The sequence below is a fragment of the Ctenopharyngodon idella genome, chromosome 5, assembly GCF_019924925.1.
Source record: "Ctenopharyngodon idella isolate HZGC_01 chromosome 5, HZGC01, whole genome shotgun sequence".
NCBI lineage: Eukaryota > Metazoa > Chordata > Actinopteri > Cypriniformes > Xenocyprididae > Ctenopharyngodon > Ctenopharyngodon idella.
The window spans coordinates 29397381-29416213 of NC_067224.1; the positions used below are offsets into that span (position 1 = coordinate 29397381).

The 18833-nt window shown below is 36.1% G+C and overlaps 2 protein-coding genes and 1 long non-coding RNA gene across 4 annotated transcripts; all 3 read left to right on the forward strand.

Annotated features, from left to right (window-relative positions):
• Positions 1–28: 28 nt before the first annotated feature.
• On the forward strand, positions 29–5719 carry LOC127513658 (uncharacterized). Its single transcript, XR_007930459.1, has 4 exons — positions 29–1476; positions 1861–1928; positions 3404–3823; positions 4051–5719. It is a non-coding gene; the product is annotated as an uncharacterized LOC127513658 (long non-coding RNA).
• A 2315-nt stretch (positions 5720–8034) lies between these two features.
• thy1 (Thy-1 cell surface antigen) lies at positions 8035–10266 on the forward strand. The gene is made up of 4 exons (XM_051893128.1): positions 8035–8214; positions 8963–9045; positions 9278–9601; positions 9857–10266. The coding sequence occupies exons 2-4, from the start codon at positions 8982–8984 to the stop codon at positions 9955–9957; spliced, it is 489 nt and encodes a 162-aa protein (XP_051749088.1). The 5' UTR covers positions 8035–8214; positions 8963–8981; the 3' UTR covers positions 9958–10266.
• A 129-nt stretch (positions 10267–10395) lies between these two features.
• Positions 10396–17313, forward strand: usf1l (upstream transcription factor 1, like). 2 transcript variants are annotated; one of them, XM_051893125.1, is made up of 11 exons: positions 10396–10489; positions 10983–11046; positions 11286–11332; positions 11646–11764; positions 13008–13133; positions 13256–13403; positions 14921–14975; positions 15078–15136; positions 15280–15374; positions 16253–16381; positions 16712–17313. In XM_051893125.1, the coding sequence occupies exons 2-11, from the start codon at positions 11042–11044 to the stop codon at positions 16796–16798; spliced, it is 870 nt and encodes a 289-aa protein (XP_051749085.1). In that variant the 5' UTR covers positions 10396–10489; positions 10983–11041; the 3' UTR covers positions 16799–17313. The 2 variants fall into 2 exon arrangements, with proteins under 2 accessions (XP_051749085.1, XP_051749086.1); XM_051893126.1 differs by having other exon boundaries at positions 10397–10489; positions 13271–13403.
• Positions 17314–18833: the final 1520 nt, after the last annotated feature.

Sequence of the window (18833 nt, forward strand, 5' to 3'; positions counted from 1 at the left end):
GTATGAGGTCTCTGCGGAACAAAAAAGGGTGTTTCCTAATTTTGAGGCGTCTCAAGAAAAGCCAGGTTATACGGTCTATTTTTCTGTGGAAACACATTTAGCAACATAGCGGGTGAATTATGTATATAATGTATATTACGATGTTATGATGAACTATATCCCTTTCTCCACTGACGTTCTAATTCAAAGCATTTCTAAGAATGATTTTTAGAAGGCAGCTATCTGACTCTGAATGGGAACATGGTTTGTGTAACATTAGCAACACATTAGCTGTTTGATAACGTAGTCAAGCCAAAGGCTAATCATATCAATTGCCGTTATGTGCCCGACATATTACTCTTCCACTGCTTCTGAATCAGTTACTGGTTTAAACATATCTGGCTGAATTAAACCAGTATTTCCACTTGCCATAGTGTAGTGTTTACTACAGTAAAGTTGACCGATTGGATCAGGTAGTCACGAGCTGGTGCGATTGAGTGGAGACGGGGACTAATTTGCATATTCATGACACCGCGTATATACTAAATGCAAGAATTTAGTAGTTACATTCAAGCTATTTTAAGGCATAAATAGATTATTTTCAAGGGGAAAACGTTTAAATATGTCATTTTGGTGATCAAAGATGAGTTTTAATTGATAAAATTATTGACTACAAGGGGACTTTAACAACATAGGCAATTAACCATATATCTAGAATTTGATAAAGTCAACAAATAGAGTAAACCTTTAGAATTGATAAACATGCAAGTTATAAACATAAGCAAACCATTCCTAGATTTAAGCAAACAAAACACAGAGCACCTCCTGATATGGTCTGAGTTAATTTCTGCGTAGAAACATTGTTTAGGCTATGCTTTGCTCTAAGGAAAGCTCTTTGTTTGCTTTTTCTAAAGAAGCGGGCACTGGAATGTGAGGGGGTGACTGAAAAAACTGTCCTAAACGATTCCATTTTGCGTGAAGAGCAACGGCAGCTCTTAATTTCTTGTTTACAGCGACATCTGCTGGTGGACATTTTAACATTGGCCAGCACAATTTCTCAGATCTGCTGCATCATCAATTGCACGATCTCATCTACGACTGACTAAATTCCCACGGATGACCAAATATAGCCTACGAGTTTTATGAGGTTCTTTTAGGAGTCTCCACATCCTTAATAATGAGTCTGAAAATGTGTTTACAATTATAGCCCAGCCACAGCCTGCATGTCAGTTTAAAGCGATGTAAGGGGTGCCCACTTATGTTAACAAAGAGGGAAATATAGAACAAGACAGTCAGCAGCAGACAGAGGCAAGGTTAATCGACCTAAGGAGAGTTTTCAATTGACATTGGTGCATGCAGGACCCTGTGACTGCGGTCATCATTCGACTGCGGCGGAGCTGCGGCTTCCTCAGCATCTCCATCGACTCTCATCTTTTAGGAGATTAGAGTGCCTTGACTTGCAAGACGAGGAAACGGCCCGAATATATCGGCTTGAAGGTAACATTGTTCTTTAGCTATATGACAGTCTGCATTTGCATGTGTTTTCAGATGTCCAATCGATTATTTCAATAAGAAAGAAATCCTAGTTGAATGACCTGAACTATCCTTGAACAGACATGGGATGGGTCGGTCTGCGGTATTCGGTAATTTAGCACCTGCGATTTAACCCAACCTGATTTGTTACTTGTGTAGGCCTACCCATATTTTGATTAGACTAAATCCTTTTGAAAGGTGTATGGGTGAGATGTGTAACCTAAAATTGAAATGTCAGGCTTTTACCTAAAACTGTGGGCCACATAATGACCTTTAAATCTCTTTTGTTTTTTTATTTAATGTCTCTTAAGTAAGATATATGTCCAACATGTTTACCTTTTTTAACAGTTGTTTAGAGACGAAAATTGAAGAGGCAATGAAGTCTTATACATCCCTAGCAGCTTGTTTTGTGTTATGTAAGTAACAGTTTTAATTTTATCGAGATAATTAAGACATTAAAGACAGGTGGAAGGACACTTATTCTTCAGAAGACTTAACAAGTCTTCTTAAAATAACAAAATTTATTTAGTTATATGTTGTGAGATGGTTTGAGGCTATAGCAACATGCAGTTGGCTAACTAACATTTCAAACAGTGACATCTTATATGCCTTATCTAAGTATTTTTAAACAATTATCTTCAGATGTTTGTATAATTATTATAATGAGAATTGAAAATATTACAGCTTCTCAAAAATAATCAAAAATCATTTGGCTTGCTGCATGGCAATTTATATTTAAATTTAAATAAATCAAATTTACATAGATAATTACTTGTGATGTTAATCCTTTAAAGTTGGCATCACCCTATCTATTTTTTCACTGTGAAATTACTCACCCTCATGTCGTTCCACAACCGTAAGACCTTCGTTTATCTTCGGAACACAAATTAAGATATTTTTGATGAAATCTGAGAGGTATATAACTCCATAGACAGCAATATAATCAACACATCTTCAAGGTCCAGAAAGGAACTAAAGACATCGCTAAAACCGTCGTCTTGACTGCAGTGGTTCAACCTTAATTTTATGAAGCGACGAGAATACTTTTTATGCGCAAAAACAAAACAAAAATAATTATTCAACATCTTCTCTTCTGTGTCATTCTCATACATTGTTTACGTCCAGCGCTTCCAGGTTCTACATCAGAATGCCGACTCATTATTGGCCGGCTCCTGCGTCAGCATCACACGCATGCGTCGTATTCTCGTCACTTCATAAAATTAAGGTTGAACAACGGTAGTCACGTCGACTGTTTTAACGATGTATTTAGAACCTTTCTGGATCTTAAAAATGTTGATTTTATTGCTGTCTATGGACGAGTCATATACCTCTCATATTTCATCAAAAATATCTTAATTTGTGTTCCGAAGATGAACAAAGGTCTTACGGGTGTGGAACGACATGAGGGTGAGTAATTAATGACAGAATTTTCATTTTTGGGTGAACTAACCCTTTAAAGCACGTACAAGACTGCTTTGTAGTCTGTGGTTCTGGATTGCACTCATAACACTTGTTTTATGTCTGTATAGATCAGGGGTGCCCAACCCTGTTCCTGGAGATCTACCTACCTGCAAAGTTTAGCTCCAACCCTGATATAACACACCTGAATCAGCTAATTAAGATCTTCAGGAGCACTTGATAATTACAGACAGGTGTGTTGAGCAGGGCTGGAGCTGAACTCTGCAGGAAGGTGGATCTCCAGGAACGGGTTTGGTCACCCCTGCTATAGATAAATCTGAAATATATGTCTATAGGTATCTAGGGGCACATAATTATTCTATTAAAAGAACAAAATGCTCATTTTATTTTTGAAAATGTCAACTGCTCCATAAGCATTAGCAAAAGCCAAAATCTCATTTCCTATTTTAAAGCGGTTGTGCTTTTCTCTTAGTAGCATGTCTGTCATGTATGATGGGTGTGGCCACTGCAACAAACCCATACCAAAAACCTGGCTTCTTGGATATTGACTCCTGGTTCTGGAACACCCCTCGAGGGCCACAGATGTTCTCCTGCCTTACCTACATTGAGAAGAACCTCCGGGTTGACTGTGAATTCCCAGAGACCCACAAGATTCCCGGGCCTTTCTGTGAATTCAAACAGGATGGGCGACTCATGGGATCCACCTACCCAAACACACCAGTCCACATGATCCCACCAATTGAGACCCGACGCAGAGCCAATGTCTCCCTGGTGTCACCTAACATTTGTCGCCTCACCTGGATGCCTATGTCCGATGACCGTGCGTACACTTACACCTGCAGGGTTTATCAGGGCAACACCTGGAAGGAGAACAGCATGGCATTCCACCAAAGTGAGTTTAAACATGTCTCAACAAAAACCCCCTAACATATGCTGAAAGCAATATTACCTGGGAGTTATGCAAAGCCTGCTCAAGTTTAAAGTCACTGTTGTTGTCACTGCTTGTTAGATTTTCTTATTTCAAAATCTGTGTGTTTTCACAATCTATATGCTTTTATAATCTGTGTGTTCTTAAGTCATTGCTCTGTTGCTTAATTATCTGTCTCTCTTTTTCCAAAGGAAATCTTCTGATGTGCTCTGCATTAAGCATATTTTTCCACACTGGACCATGGATTCTTGCAGTTGTGATATCACTTCCTGTTTCTCTTGGGTTTCTGTCAGAATGACCAGCACTACATCGAGCAACCTAAAACTCGAAGCCATTCTCACATTTAACTGCCTTTCACATTTTAAGTTACATTCATATTTACTTAATTTTTCATCTTACATGTTGACTGTTGATTTTTTTTTTTTTTTTTTTTTTTTTTTGCTTTACAGCCCCATTTAAGTTTCTGTGGACATCACTGTCATTACAACTTCAGGATTCACTGTGAAAAGCAAACAGATATAATGCATGTGACCCACTCAAGTATATATGGCCAAAAATTTGTTTAAAATTAAGATATAATGTATATCTTTAATTACACTAATAATGTAAACTAATTAATAATTGCACTACTGTTCAAAAGTTTAGGGTCAGTAAGGCTATTTTTAAAAAATAAATTAATATTTTTATTCAACAATGATGCATTAAACTGATCAAAAGTGGCAGTAAATACATTTATAATGTAAAAATACTTCAATATCAAATAAATTCTGTTCTTTTGAACTTTCTATTTATTAAAGAATCCTGGGGGGGAAAAAAAGAACTGTATTTTCAAAATTTATAAGAAATGTTTCTCAAGCACCAAATCAGCATATTAGAATGATTTCCGAAGGACTGGAGTAATGGCTGTTGGAAATTCAGCTTTGCCATCGCAGGAATAAATTACATTTTAAAACATTTTAACAAAAAACTGTTATTTTAAATTATAATAATGATATTTTACAATACTACTGCTTTTACTGTCTCTTTAATCAAATAAATGCAGCCTTACTGAGTGCAAGAGACTTATTTAAAAAAACATTTTAAAAAGCTTAATGACCCAGAACTTTTGAATGGTGGTGTACAGTGACTTAAAATATTTCAATCTGAACATTTACAAACAAGAGGTTTGTAATTATTGCAAATGTAATGACCATTTACTCTAAGATTAGTATTATTGATTGCAGCATGTTTGTCAATTGCATTGAATTCAGATGAAGGACTGCACCAAAAAGTATATGCTGAAGCTGGAGTTGATCAGGCACTCTGTTATAAGAAATATATATTATTGTTTTAATATATGGCTTAGGACCCTTATATAGTGTAATGTGCTGTTTGTGTTAGTTTCATTTTCATGGACATTTAGTTCGTATTCACCAGTTACCTGTGTCCTATTATCATTTGTTTCGTTTTTCCCGCCAGTCATTAGTTTCCATGGACACTCATTCAGTATGAACATCTGTTCGCCCTTGAGCTCATTATCTTTGTATATTTAAGTTCCTCTTTGTTTTCAGTTAATGGTCCAGTATTGTCATGTGTTACACACGCTGTCACGTTACCTGTTCATCGTACTTGGTGTACTTGAGTTTGTTTTATATAACAAAAACCTTTGTTTTAGAACCTTTTTTTATCATCATCATCTGGACTAAAGCGTAACGTACTCAGAGGGGGACAGCCTCTAGAGTATTTTTACTCTACTCAAGTACATTTTTTCAATTATTTGTACTTTATCAGAGTGTTTTTCTTTGGAAAACTTTTACTTCACAACATTCCAAAGCACAATGTTGTACTTTTCACTGCACTACATTTCCTAAATACGTTTCTCTTTTACGTTTAATACTTAAGTACATTAAAAATCTAGTACTTTCCTACTTTGACTTACATGAGTAAAAGTAAGAAAGTACTAGATTTCTAATGTAATTAAGTATTAAATGAAATTCAATATGAAATGTAGTGCAATTAAAAATACAGTATTATGCTTTGGAATGTTGTGAAGTAAAAAGAAAAACACTCTGATAATGTACAGACACTTGAAAAATGTACTTGAGCAGAGCAAAAATACTTCACTACTGTCCGCCTCTGCATGTACTGTATCCAATTATGCGCTTCCTTCAAATCGAGTCATATAGTAGCTCAAAAAGATATACTTTTTATTGCTGACATTTTTGTAATATTTATAGAAATAACTGAGTGAAATCATTGTAAGAGTAATCTATAATCTCATTGATTGGTTGGCTGGTTTATCGATCCTTGCAATTTGTCCAGTGCAAAATGCGTTCTACTACTTTTTCATTGTCTTAGCGCCTCTGTTCATCATCTGTATAAGGACAGCTCTGTCTGAAGGACATCACCACTGTTGACATATTATATTGCAGTACTCACACATGATGCAACTAAATATCCTGTATGCACAAACAACTCAAGGACTTTTTTCAGTAACGTTTCAAGGGGAATGATACAGACCTGGAACAGAACACAAGTGCATAAGAATGAGATTATCAAGGTTAAATTTGGATGTACTCTTACATGTATTTATGTGTCTTCCATTGCGCTCACATGCACAGTGCAGCTGTTGTATGTACACGCCTAATTGCACTGTTTGTTTTTACATGTTTAGCTGCTTCTCGCACATGCTTCCTTGCACTAACCTTAAGTGCCTTAGGTTGGCTTAAGGTATAATCTGAGCTTTTGCAATATAGTTCTTTTGTCTGTTTCATTTTGACCATAATGACTCACAAAGACCGCATAGCAATATGATCAAGGCATGCACATTTCACGCGCTTATATTTGTGAGGAAAACCTTTGTCTTCCCTTCTTTCACTGCATCTCTTTCCAATGCTTTGTCTTATTTTTTGAAGGATCTATACTGAGAAATGTCACATAAAACAATAAAGGAATGTAGAGTGTAACCAGTACAGATCTTTTTATTTACGTTACATCAAAACACTTTTTAGAATGTAAAAGTGCTCTTATTTATGAACGATTACAATTATTCTTATAGCTTTATCAGAGATTTAACAATATTTTGGAAGAAACAGAGATGCTGTATATCAGAAACCCATTTTAGGCTAGATTTCAAACTTTTTAATGCCAAGGACCCCAAAATATGATGATACCCTTAAGAGGGATCACTTTCCTACAAATAGCAAGCATGATATTACAAATACACCTTATTTCCAAAATTAAATAATTGGGTTTTATTTGTCCTTGTACTGAAGGAAAAACAAGTTGTTAAAATGTTATCTGAAAATAATATATTTATATTTACAACACTTTTCATAATAAATATGTCAAATCAGTTTTATAGAAAATAGTGCAGCCAGTGACACTACGCGGGACACATCACCCCTAATTTTCTGAATAGTGGTTGATCGTTTAAATAATAATAATAATAATAATAATAATAAACATTCCATAAAATTTTCATACTGTTAAAATACATTGTTGTGTGAGAAGAATGAGAAGTGAGGAGATTAAATATAATGTGTGCACTTCAGTGGCAAATTAATCCTTAGCTAATAATAGATGATGTCATGCATGATGTCAGTAAATCATATTTAATCTTACATGAGTCAAAGCATTTAATCTTACGATAAATTATGTAAATCAGTTCCAGACATGCACAAAAAGTGACATATATGCATTTTAATGTTTTAAATTCATGCGTGTAACCACTATATTTTAACAATGTATCTTTAATCACACTGATGACGTTTTGTCTGTAACTGGTAACGAAAACGCTACTTCTTTTTGGACTTTATTAGGTTGAATTAGATTTTTTACTGTAAACATGGACAGATATAGTTGAGGCAGCAATTCAGACTACCACACTGGCAGAACCCTCTGGAAACTAGGCACCTTTTCAAAAAGGGAAGCTCTCTGAACGTACAAAATGGAGCCTATAAATTCTTTCGTCACAGTAACACAAATTCAAGATAAAAGCTTGAAATATATATGTGTATTTTTGAATTTGAGTGCACAATAAAATATCCGAGGCACCTTTAAAGGGTGTGGCGACCTCAAATGGTGGCGCAAGTATCTTTTCATTTTATACAATGCTTGTCAACTTTAGTTACATGACTTTGTCATGGTTATTCACACGAGCGCTATTTTGTTGATTTCTTAAACAACAACTTGTACACACAAGTTTCAGCTGATCATAATAGGAGGTCTTGGTTTTATTATAATGACTCAACGTGATGTATATGGGCGTGCATCTGCACTAACTTACCACCTCACTCTGCCTTCAAGTGATCACTGAGGGAGTTGCCTTCAATAACGGTCCAACAGCTCCAGCATCCGAAAGCAGAAAAGTTAAGGTAAGAACCGCAACAAACTCATTTGCATTTCGCCAGAACGTCTATAATATAAATATATATCAAAGACGCCACTAGAAATGTAACTCGCACGCGTAGCGGTCTGGTCCCTATTACTCCCCAACGCCACCCAGACAAAAAAATGTGACTGGCTACCTTGACTTCTGTGTATGACGCGTTAAAGTGCATTTAAGTTGAAATAAAACTCGTAATTGCATTAAACGGTCATGTTTTGATTATTAAAACTACTATTATTGCAGAAGCACGAGCTGAATTCTAAAGAATGTCTAATGCGACATGTCATTTAAAAAGAATCTTTCACAAGTTCAGTCATGCCTCAGACCAGAAAACACGGTGCCTTGTAGGGAGTTCTTCTATCAGTCTAGTCATTACGAGTCCCTGAGGGGTTTCTGACCGAGCACTGTGTGTGGTTAAGTTTGGGTCATATATTTTTGCTTTTGTTACTATAATATTCTTGTATGTCATGACCCCACCCATATTGAGAGTGTGAGACGTGCTGAAGTGGCTGTGAGAGCTTGTTTATTGTCTGTACAAATTGTCAGGAATATTTAGATTACCCTCACCCCCGTGGCCCAAACATCATGCACATAAAAATGTACTAGTATAGGTGAACACTTGAAGTCCTGAAAAGTAATTAATGCTAATGTTTTAAGCATACTACAAAGAGTGAAGTAGTCAGTATTACTTTATTGTGTTGTAGGTGATTTGTCTTTTTTTGTTTGCTCTGCAGGTTCTGTTGTGTGTGTAATATGCAGATGTGTACTGTGGTCAGGATGATGTGCTATACTGCATTTGCCACTTTGTTCCTGTTAGGTAAACATTCTTTTTACCTTTTCATCTCACACTCATAGAAAAGAACACGCATTGTTTCTCTTCTTCTTCCCTTTTATCTGCTTGATGAATATCAAAAATTGCACCAAAGCCATTATTGTGTTTTAAGTGATGTTATCTAACAAGATGTATTCTGATCATATGAAAATACACAGGACAGTCTTCTACCAGTTTCAGCTCAAACTTTGGCTATTTTGGTGTTGTAATTTTCTAGGTGTTGCTACTGGCCAGACTTCCCTTCAGATTTCATCCTGCATAACTAAGGATCAAAACCTGCAGATGTACTGCAAGTTCATTCCAGCTCCAGACCCCAAGCTCCCGAAGAATTGCTACTACAAGACCGAGGATAAGGTGATTGCCAGTACCAACAGCAGCATGCCCCAAGACAACACCTTCAAGAACCGTGCCAATGTCTCCATTGTCGATAACACATGCGAGCTGTTATTGAAAGGTTTCTCGGATGACAAACCCAAAAACTACACTTGTTTCATCAAACAGACTGCCTCACCAGGGTCAGTTTCTGCAACTGTGGAGAAGAGTAAGACAACAAAACTCTAACATTTATTACATCTTGCTTTCTGTAAAGAAAATAACATTCCATATTAATTTGAGTTAAGCTGATTTTTCATCTGCATTAGGAAATGATTATCAACTTAATTGCTTGGAATTGAAAAGGAAGAATACTTTATTTAGTCTTTCTGTGCACTTTTATTTCTATGGAAATATTCCACTGAATCAATGACTGACTGATGTTGATCAGGCTGCTATGTTTTTTCTTTTTTTTTTTTTCCAGGTAAGCTTCAGGCCTGTTCTGCCTGGTGTGTTGTGCAGCACAGTGGAGCAGCACTCCTGCTAGCTATCCTTACTTTCCCACTCTTGTCAGAGCTTCTTTGAGTGTAGAATGGATCTCTCTGTACAACTCCACTTCCCCAAAAAAACAAATTATAAATCCTCTAGCTTGTACTACATTGTAAACATTTCCTCAGAAATCAGGTTGTTCAGATACTGAGAGCACTTTCAATCATATCATATATATGCATTGGTTTGGGTGATGGTGATGTCAGAAACACTGTTTGATGCATGTCCCTGTAAAATCATGTACTTTGGATGTTGATGTATGAATTTATGCTTTTTAAAGATGTCAGGTGAACCCACTGTTTGGTCAAAAATGAATTCTAAAATAAAATTGAAGTTGTACTCTGACTGGGGACGTGTGTTTGTTTGTTGACAGGTGTGATGTTTTAACATGTTGATTTTGTGAATAGCCTTACAAACATGCCCTAATAAACTACGCAAGAAGTAAAATGATGACGCTGTTGTGTATGGCGCCCCCTAGTGACTAACAGTTAAAAAAAAAAAAAAAAACACTGCTGCACATGCGCAGAGAGGATATGTTTCTTGAACCTTTGCTTCTAAAGATAAACAGGTAACTCTATTAAATGTTACTAATATTTTTGCGAGTATGTATCTCTGTAAGAAACGATAATATGGCTTATTATTAGCCATACATTCTAAATCATTCTGAAACATTTTTGCGGGATGTTTTTCACCCTCTTTGTTTGGTTAGCTCAAATGCTAAATGCTGCCTTTTGTCAGTTTTTGCTTTGTTTGCCAAGTTAGTCGTAGTAATTTGAGTGGTGTTGATATAAATGATATAACATTCATAAGTTTAAAAAAGCTGATGGACAACATATCGGCTATCAGTTAGCAAAGTGAGCTTTTTGTAGCTTTGCAGGCGGTTTTTCAACAGATTGGTATGGTGGTGGGACTTTTAACGCAGCGGCGTAAAAAATTCATAACATCCCGACGCCACACCTGCTTTTTGCAATCTTTTCAAGAGCAGGATCTACTCAACGAGTGCAGTAGTGCAAAGTCTCTTTATAAAATGTTCGCTGTTACTGTCCGTTGTGTTTTTGCAGTGGATGTTTACGTTTGAGGACCACAAAGCTGAAGCCCAAATAACGATTCACTCACAAATATGAGGTGAGTTTCATCTTCAGTGTCATTGAGTCAAACTTTATGGTCATAAAATTTCTAAAATCCACACTCCTGTAAAGCACAGTACACTATTTTTTGACAAAATACCAGGACCATTAGTGTAATTATTATGATTATTGTATTTTTGTTTTTAACACACTTTTTTCTATATTGTAATATAAACATTTCTTAATAATTATATATAAAATATATCTTTTATATCCTACATTTTTGTTTCTATTTAGAGAACAGAAAAGTCATGATCCTGAAGATTCTCCCATACTGCAGGATGGTGAGATGTTTGAATCGAACAGTCCCATAAGTTCCTTTGTCATTTTGGATCATAATGTGTATGGTGAAATTAACAACATAATAAAATGCTTGGTAACAGTCCTTGGTTTCAGTTTAGTCGTGACAGCTTACAGCCTGTATAGCACCATATAATGCTAAATAAAGTGCTTACAGTACATGTACCTGGAAATCAAGACACAAACTTCACATTTTCTCCAGTAAGACTAAAAAAAAAAAAGAAGGCCATCAGTTAAATTCAGGAGTTGTTGGACTAAACAGAGAGGGTCACCAAACAATATGTGCTGCTTTACCAGGTGTTGATGAAACGGCAGAAGACCCACTGACTATCACAACCATCCAGCCAGCTGCTGCGTTTTCCACAGATCAGCAAATTAAGTATCATCTTTTCAAAACGGAGGGAACAGGGGGGCAGGTAAGTGGCATATGTATGCATAGTAAATATACAGTGCTGAAAGTTTGTGAACTACTTGCAGAATCTGTGAAAATGTGAATAATTTTAACAAGAGGGATCATACAATATGCATGTCACTTTGTAGTAAGCTTGTATGCATGTAGTACTTTCTGAGTAAGATATTTTACATAAATGATGTTTACATAAAGTCGACAAGACAAAAAAAAAAAAATAGCTGAATTTATAAATATGACCCAATTCAAAAGTTTATGAACCCTTGATTTTTAATACTGTGTCATTACCTGGATGATCCACGACTTTTTTTTTTTTTGTTTTGTGATGGTTGTTCATGATCCGCTTGTTTGTCCTGAGCAGTTAAACTGCCCAATATTCTTCAGAAAAATCCTCCAGGTCCCAAAAATTCTTCAGTTTTCCAACATCTTTTGCGTATTTGAACCATTTCCAGCAGTGACTGTATGATTTTGAGATCCATCTTTTCACACTGAGAACAACTGAGGAACTCAAACACAACTAATAAACAAGGTTCAAACATTCACTGATGCTCCAGAAGGAAACACGATGCATTAAGAGCCAGGGGGTGAAAACCTTTTGAATCTGAAGATCAAGGAATATTGTACTTAATTTGTCTTCTGGCAAACATTTAAGTGTCTTCTGTTGCTTCCGAAGGGCAGTACTAAATGGAAAAAATGAAAAGAAAAAGACATTTAAACAAACTAAGAAAAATTTGGACATCTTTATCCTGTTCAAAAGTTTTCACCCCTGACTCTTAATGCATTGTGTTTTCTTCTGGAGCATCAATGAATGTTTGAACCTTTTTTAATAGTTGTGTTTGAGTCCCTCAGTTGTTCTCAGTGTGAAAAGATGGATCTCAAAATCATACAGTCACTTATGGGTAGTTTAACTGCTCAGGACAAACAAGGAACTCATGAACAACCATCACAAAACAAAAAAACAGTCGTAGATCATCCAAGTAATGACAGAGTATTAAGAATCAAGGGTTCACAAACTTTTGAGCGGGTCGTTTTTATAAATTCAGCGATTTTTGTGGGCCATATGTAAACATTTCTTATGTAAAATATCTTACTCATGACCGTACTAAATAAAAAATAACATGCATATTGTATGATCTCTCTTATTTTCAATTTTTCACATTTTCACAGATTCTGCAAGGGGTTCACAAACTTTCAGGCAGCACTGTAGAAAATGAGATATGATGATTAACCCCTTGACCTCCCTGCTTCAGGTAACCTACCGGGTAATCCACTTGGCTGATGGGCAGGTAGAAGGACAGGCAGATGGGGCTGCAGCAGTCAGTGTGGTGACTGGCTTTCCAACAGCAACACAGGCAGCAACACCACCTGTAACCCAGGTATTACTTTTTTTTTTTTTTTTTAAACGGTATGTCAATTTGAGCTTGTTGCTGAAAACAATTTTTTGTATATATATGAGAGGTAGTTGTGTTAGTAGGTGTTTGTGTGCATGTGGTTAAAGGCTGTAATCTCTCAGTCTGAGAGTCTAGAGGGAGAGACGTCTGAAACTCAATACTACTATCCTGCCACCATCTCTGACACAACTGCTGGTACCATGGTAACCAATCTCCACACAGCTGATTCTGTACTATCTCAGCCCAGCCCTGCAGGTAATGCTAAACTCCATTTACACTGCCGTTTTCTTTCTTTCTTTTTTTTTTTTTTTTCTTTGTTGAAAGAAATGCATGCTTTTATTTAGCAAAAATACATTAAATTGATCAGTGACAGTGAAGTCATTTATAATGTTATAAAATATTTCTTTCAAATAAATGCTGTTCTTTTGAACTTTCTGTTCATCAAAGAATCCTGAAAAAAGTATCAGCAGCATAATACAAAAGTATTAAAGATGCAGTATGTACTATTGACAGCAAGTGGTTTAAATGGGTACCGCAGTCTAAATTCAAAATATTGGAGATAGTTGTTTCCTCCGCCCCTCCTCAGACTCGGCGCTCACACGGGTTGCCAGATTGAGAACACATAACAGGAAAGAACGACGAACCTTAAGTTGATCAGTTGATTTCCATGGCTGCAATACGTGGTGTTTTCCGTAAACTGGCTACCCGTGGTGTTGATACTATTGGGTAAATTAGAAGTGGGTGGGATCATACATACCAAAACAAAAACAGACATTCCGACATGGAACGCACATTTAAAAATAGAATAACTGTCTGTAGCATTGTTTTTCTAAAAATATATAAAAAAAAAAACTTTGCAAAAAATAAAGCGCAGATGAAGAATGAACAAAAAGGAACAACAAAAAATGAACATACAGTACATGAGTATATACAAACAAGAGTTCATTAGTCGCCAGCAGCACACACTCAAAACCAATGTTACTCACGTATAGAGCAAAAATAACGCAACCTTGGCATCCATTTTCAGGCCTTCCTGCTCTTTAATGTCTCTCCAGCTCTGGAAAGCTTTCCTCTGACCTTTTCTCTTTTGTAATGTCTCTCAGCCATCTCTCTTTCAACAGTCTTTCTTCAAATCTCCCTCTTACTCACTCTCTCTCCTCTCCCATCATGAGTGGACACGCCCCTACTGCTGATTGGCTACAAGTTTGTTGTGGTTCTTGGTCCAATCCACTATCAACAGCGTTTTTCAGAAATCACTTACTGCACCTTTAAGCAGCATATGTTTTGTTTTAACCTTGATAAAAATAAGAATTGTTTCTTGAGCACCAAATCAGCATATTAGAATGATTTCTGAAGGATCATGTGACACTGAAGACAGGAGTAATGGCTGCTGGAAATTCAGCTTTGTCATTTCATAAAAAAATTACATTTTAAAATATATTTTAAATAGTCATAATATTTCACAATATCACTGTTTTAGCTATTTTTGATCAAATAAATGCAGCTTTTGTGATCATTAGAGACTTCTTTCAAAACTTCAAAAAAATCTTACCAACCCAAAACTTTTGAACGGTAGTGTGTATGTTATCCTGTTATTTTGTTGCAGAAAAGTTTATGGATTTTCTCTATGAAAGTAGCTAACTTTACAAAATGTAGCATCATTATATACAGCTGATAGTTGAAAGTTATCCACTTTAATTATATTGTATGTCTAATGATGCAGTTAAATCAACAATATATATATTTAATTGCCTTTCTTTCTTTTCTTGCAGGTCAACTCTATGTAATGATGTCACCTCAGGATGTTCTAGCTACAACACAGCAGAGGTTGTCATCTCATATCACATAGCCTACATAAAAACACATGTCCAATCACTGTAATCTTTTTCTTTCCAACTTCTTCAACCAATCCTATATCCTCCTTTACAGTAAGTCCGGAACACAGCGCGTTTCCAGGGATGACAAACGGAGGGCTCAACACAATGAAGGTTATTCTGTTTCATCTGAATTCAGCAGCTCCATCTCATTATCCATTCCCTGCTGCTTTATTTCATAATAGACTGAAAAAGATTTACCTTTAAAGATGCTGTGGAGATCCATTTTAATGTAAGCTTTCGCTTTCTGCCCTCAGTGGAACGCAGACGAAGGGACAAGATCAACAATTGGATTGTCCAGCTTTCCAAAACCATCCCCGACTGCAATGTGGACGCAACCAAGAACGGTCAAGTAAGCTTAGTTAGCACAAGCACCAGCAGTAGCCAGTTTGAATGTTTTATTCAAAAGTGTAATTTTTTTTTTTTTTTTTTTTTTTTTTTAATGTTATACCATGGTCTTTCCGAATGCTCTTTTCTGATTAGCTGGATGGTGTGCATTAAAACCGTTTAATTCAAATAAATGCTATAATTCATTCATTCATTCAAACAAATGTATTCTTACCACACTACTATATCTCTGTGTCTTATTTAAAGCGGGCAGTATGCTAGTTGATCTAACGACCTGTAACTGACAAAAATAGACCTGGACCCGGACAAATAGTGTACTGCAAATATCAATGACGGATTTAACTTGTCAATGCTGGCAAATGACCTTGGTATAAATGGGATAATCCATGTCTAGCTGTGGATTAAATGATTTGAATGCACATCTTTGCCTCCACGTCATGCATTAAAATATTTTAATGCACAGCTAGCCATGGATTATCCCATACTTATTCCTTCAGTTTTATTCTATATTCTATTCTAAACAGAAACTTTTTACTGTAAACCAAAAAAATAAAATAAAAAATCCACACACTGCATAGCATAAATAATTCCTGGACACACATTAGTAAGCTGGCATTGCCCTTGGACCTGTATGTTCCTTCACCAATGGCATACACCTACTGTAAATATAATTTACTTAGAAACTGATATAATTTAACCAAGACTTACAACTTTTTTGATAACTATAGCACTTACATTTAAAGGAGCCTCCCACCTCAGAGCTCTGCCTTTTTTGATTTTTAAACTTTTCAAATCTGACAGCTCCTAATACATCTTGTACACCAACATGTAAATAGATTGAGAATCCTGGTTATTTAGATTTTCTTTTGCTCCTCCATGTAGAGTAAAGGTGGGATCTTGTCGAAGGCATGTGACTATATCCAGGAGCTGCGTCAGAGCAACGCAAGACTGGAAGAGGAGCTTAATACTGTAGATAGACTGAGGATGGACAATCAGCTTCTCAAACAAGAGGTATTTCACTTGCCACAGCAAAAGCTTCAAACTTCAAACTAAAGAACATTCTGAACTTTTTAGTTCATTTCATAGTACTGATTTTGCAAGTATATTTTTATTATAAGGTATTTTGTAAATTAATGAACAATACAGGATGACTACCAGCTACCACAGCTTCTACTAATAGTAACTGCTGCTGCTAATAGTAATTCTAATGTCAAACAATTAGCAGTTCTGCACTTTTATGTGGTGGTATGAGTGCTTTGAAGAGAACAGAAAACAGAGTTTCATTGCCTCTTGCAGTCGTTCTTTCTCTAATCCCTCTCTTCCACCCACACACATACACAGATGGAAGAGTGGAAATCAAAGAATCAGATGATCAGAAACCAGTTGAGACAGCATGGCATAGTGGCGGCATCAATGGACTCTCAGTGAAGAACTGCAGATTCACTATATAAGACTCCTTCTGTGCTCTTGTCATTAATTCCGTTTATACAGGTTTGAAATTACATGTAAGAAATCATTCTCACTGTGGACAAACTCTTTTCTCTTACCCTCTTATATTGTTTGACTTCACACACAGCCATTGATTGTTTCAGATTCTTTTCAGGGTGATCTGGTATTATAACTGCACTGAAATTGTGCATAATTGTGAGATCTGTATATTTGTAGATCTGTCTCTAAAGAATGACTTAACATTTCTTAGAACTACTGTGGAGGTGTTTCAGGTATATGTTCTTGTTGTTGTTGTTTTTTGGAATGTGTTTACAGTTAGGTGACCTTCAAAAAATTATAAAATTATGTCCATTATATTCAGTCAGAAGTTGTTGATAAAACCATTTTTCTACGCACTGGACAATCAATTGGGACCAGAACACAAGTTTTGGTCATTTATATTGCAATTTTAAAAAGTACACATCACAATAAAATGACACAATGTCTTTACATAACATTGTCTTTATTGAACCTCATATAAAGGTTCATAGCACTTTTTTATGACATTTTTCATAGCAATTTTTTTTTTATGACATTTTAAATGGGAACACTGGGTAAGTTTGTTGATTTAACTGTCTTGGTGAACCAGCACAGATTTGTTGCATATTTCAGTTGTTGAAACTGAAATATGATTTTAACTGCAAAATATCAAAAATAATTACAAATTATTAACAAAGCAGCCAATGTTGTTCTAATTTGAACTTTAGATTTTGTCTGTTAATACTGCAGATTAACATATACTATTATCAAGAGCCATAGTATACATCAAGAGAGTGTGAAATGGTTGGCTAGAGCTTTTGAATAAGAAAACTAGACCAGAGTCTTGTTGGTGAATGTGTAAGTAAACAATTGTATCGGCTGAAGGCCGTGACTTATTCATGATACAGCACTAGCCTCGAGTACCTTATTGCTTTTATAAAACGGTTACCACACAATAAAGCCAAAAATATGTATCAATGCAACTTTCATGAAGTAAACTTTCACTAAAAGCATTCCTTCCCTGTCCCTGACTGTAAACAGCAACAGAATTTACATTATTACACCATTAGATGGCGGCAAAGACTGTCTTTATGAGTGTCAGTCAGTAGCGAAGACTTTTACATTGAAAAGACTGAATTGTTGTGTACACGGAACAAAACACAACTGATAAATGCTTTGACTAGCACTGTCAGTCACTTAACTGATAAAAGGACAAGATAATACAGGTGCTGGTCATATAATTAGAATAGCATCAAAAAGTTGATTTATTGCACTAATTCCATTCAAAATGTGAAACTTGTATATTATATTCATTCATTACACACAGACTGATATATTTCAAATGTTTATTTCTTTTAATTTTGATGATTATAACTGACAACTAAGGAAAATCCCAAATTCAGTATCTCAGAAAATTAGAATATTGTGAAAAGGTTCAATATTGAAGACACCTGGTGCCACACTCTAATCAGCTAATTAACTCAAAACACCTGCAAAGGCCTTTAAATGGTCTCTCAGTCTAGTTCTGTAGGCTACACAATCATGGGGAAGACTGCTGACTTGACAGTTGTCCAAAAGACGACCATTGACACCTTGCACAAGGAGGGCAAGACACAAAAGGTCATTGCAAAAGAGGCTGGCTGTTCACAGAGCTCTGTGTCCAAGCACATTAATAGAGAGGCGAAGGGAAGGAAAAGATGTGGTAGAAAAAATTGTACAAGCAATAGGGATAACCACACCCTGGAGAGGATTGTGAAACAAAACCCATTCAAAAATGTGGGGGAGATTCACAAAGAGTGGACTGCAGCTGGAGTCAGTGCTTCAAGAACCACCACGCACAGACGTATGCAAGACATGGGTTTCAGCTGTTGCATTCCTTGTGTCAAGCCACTCTTGAACAACAGACAACGTCAGAAGCGTCTCGCCTGGGCTAAAGACAAAAAGGACTGGACTGCAGCTGAGTGGTCCAAAGTTATGTTCTCTGATGAAAGTAAAT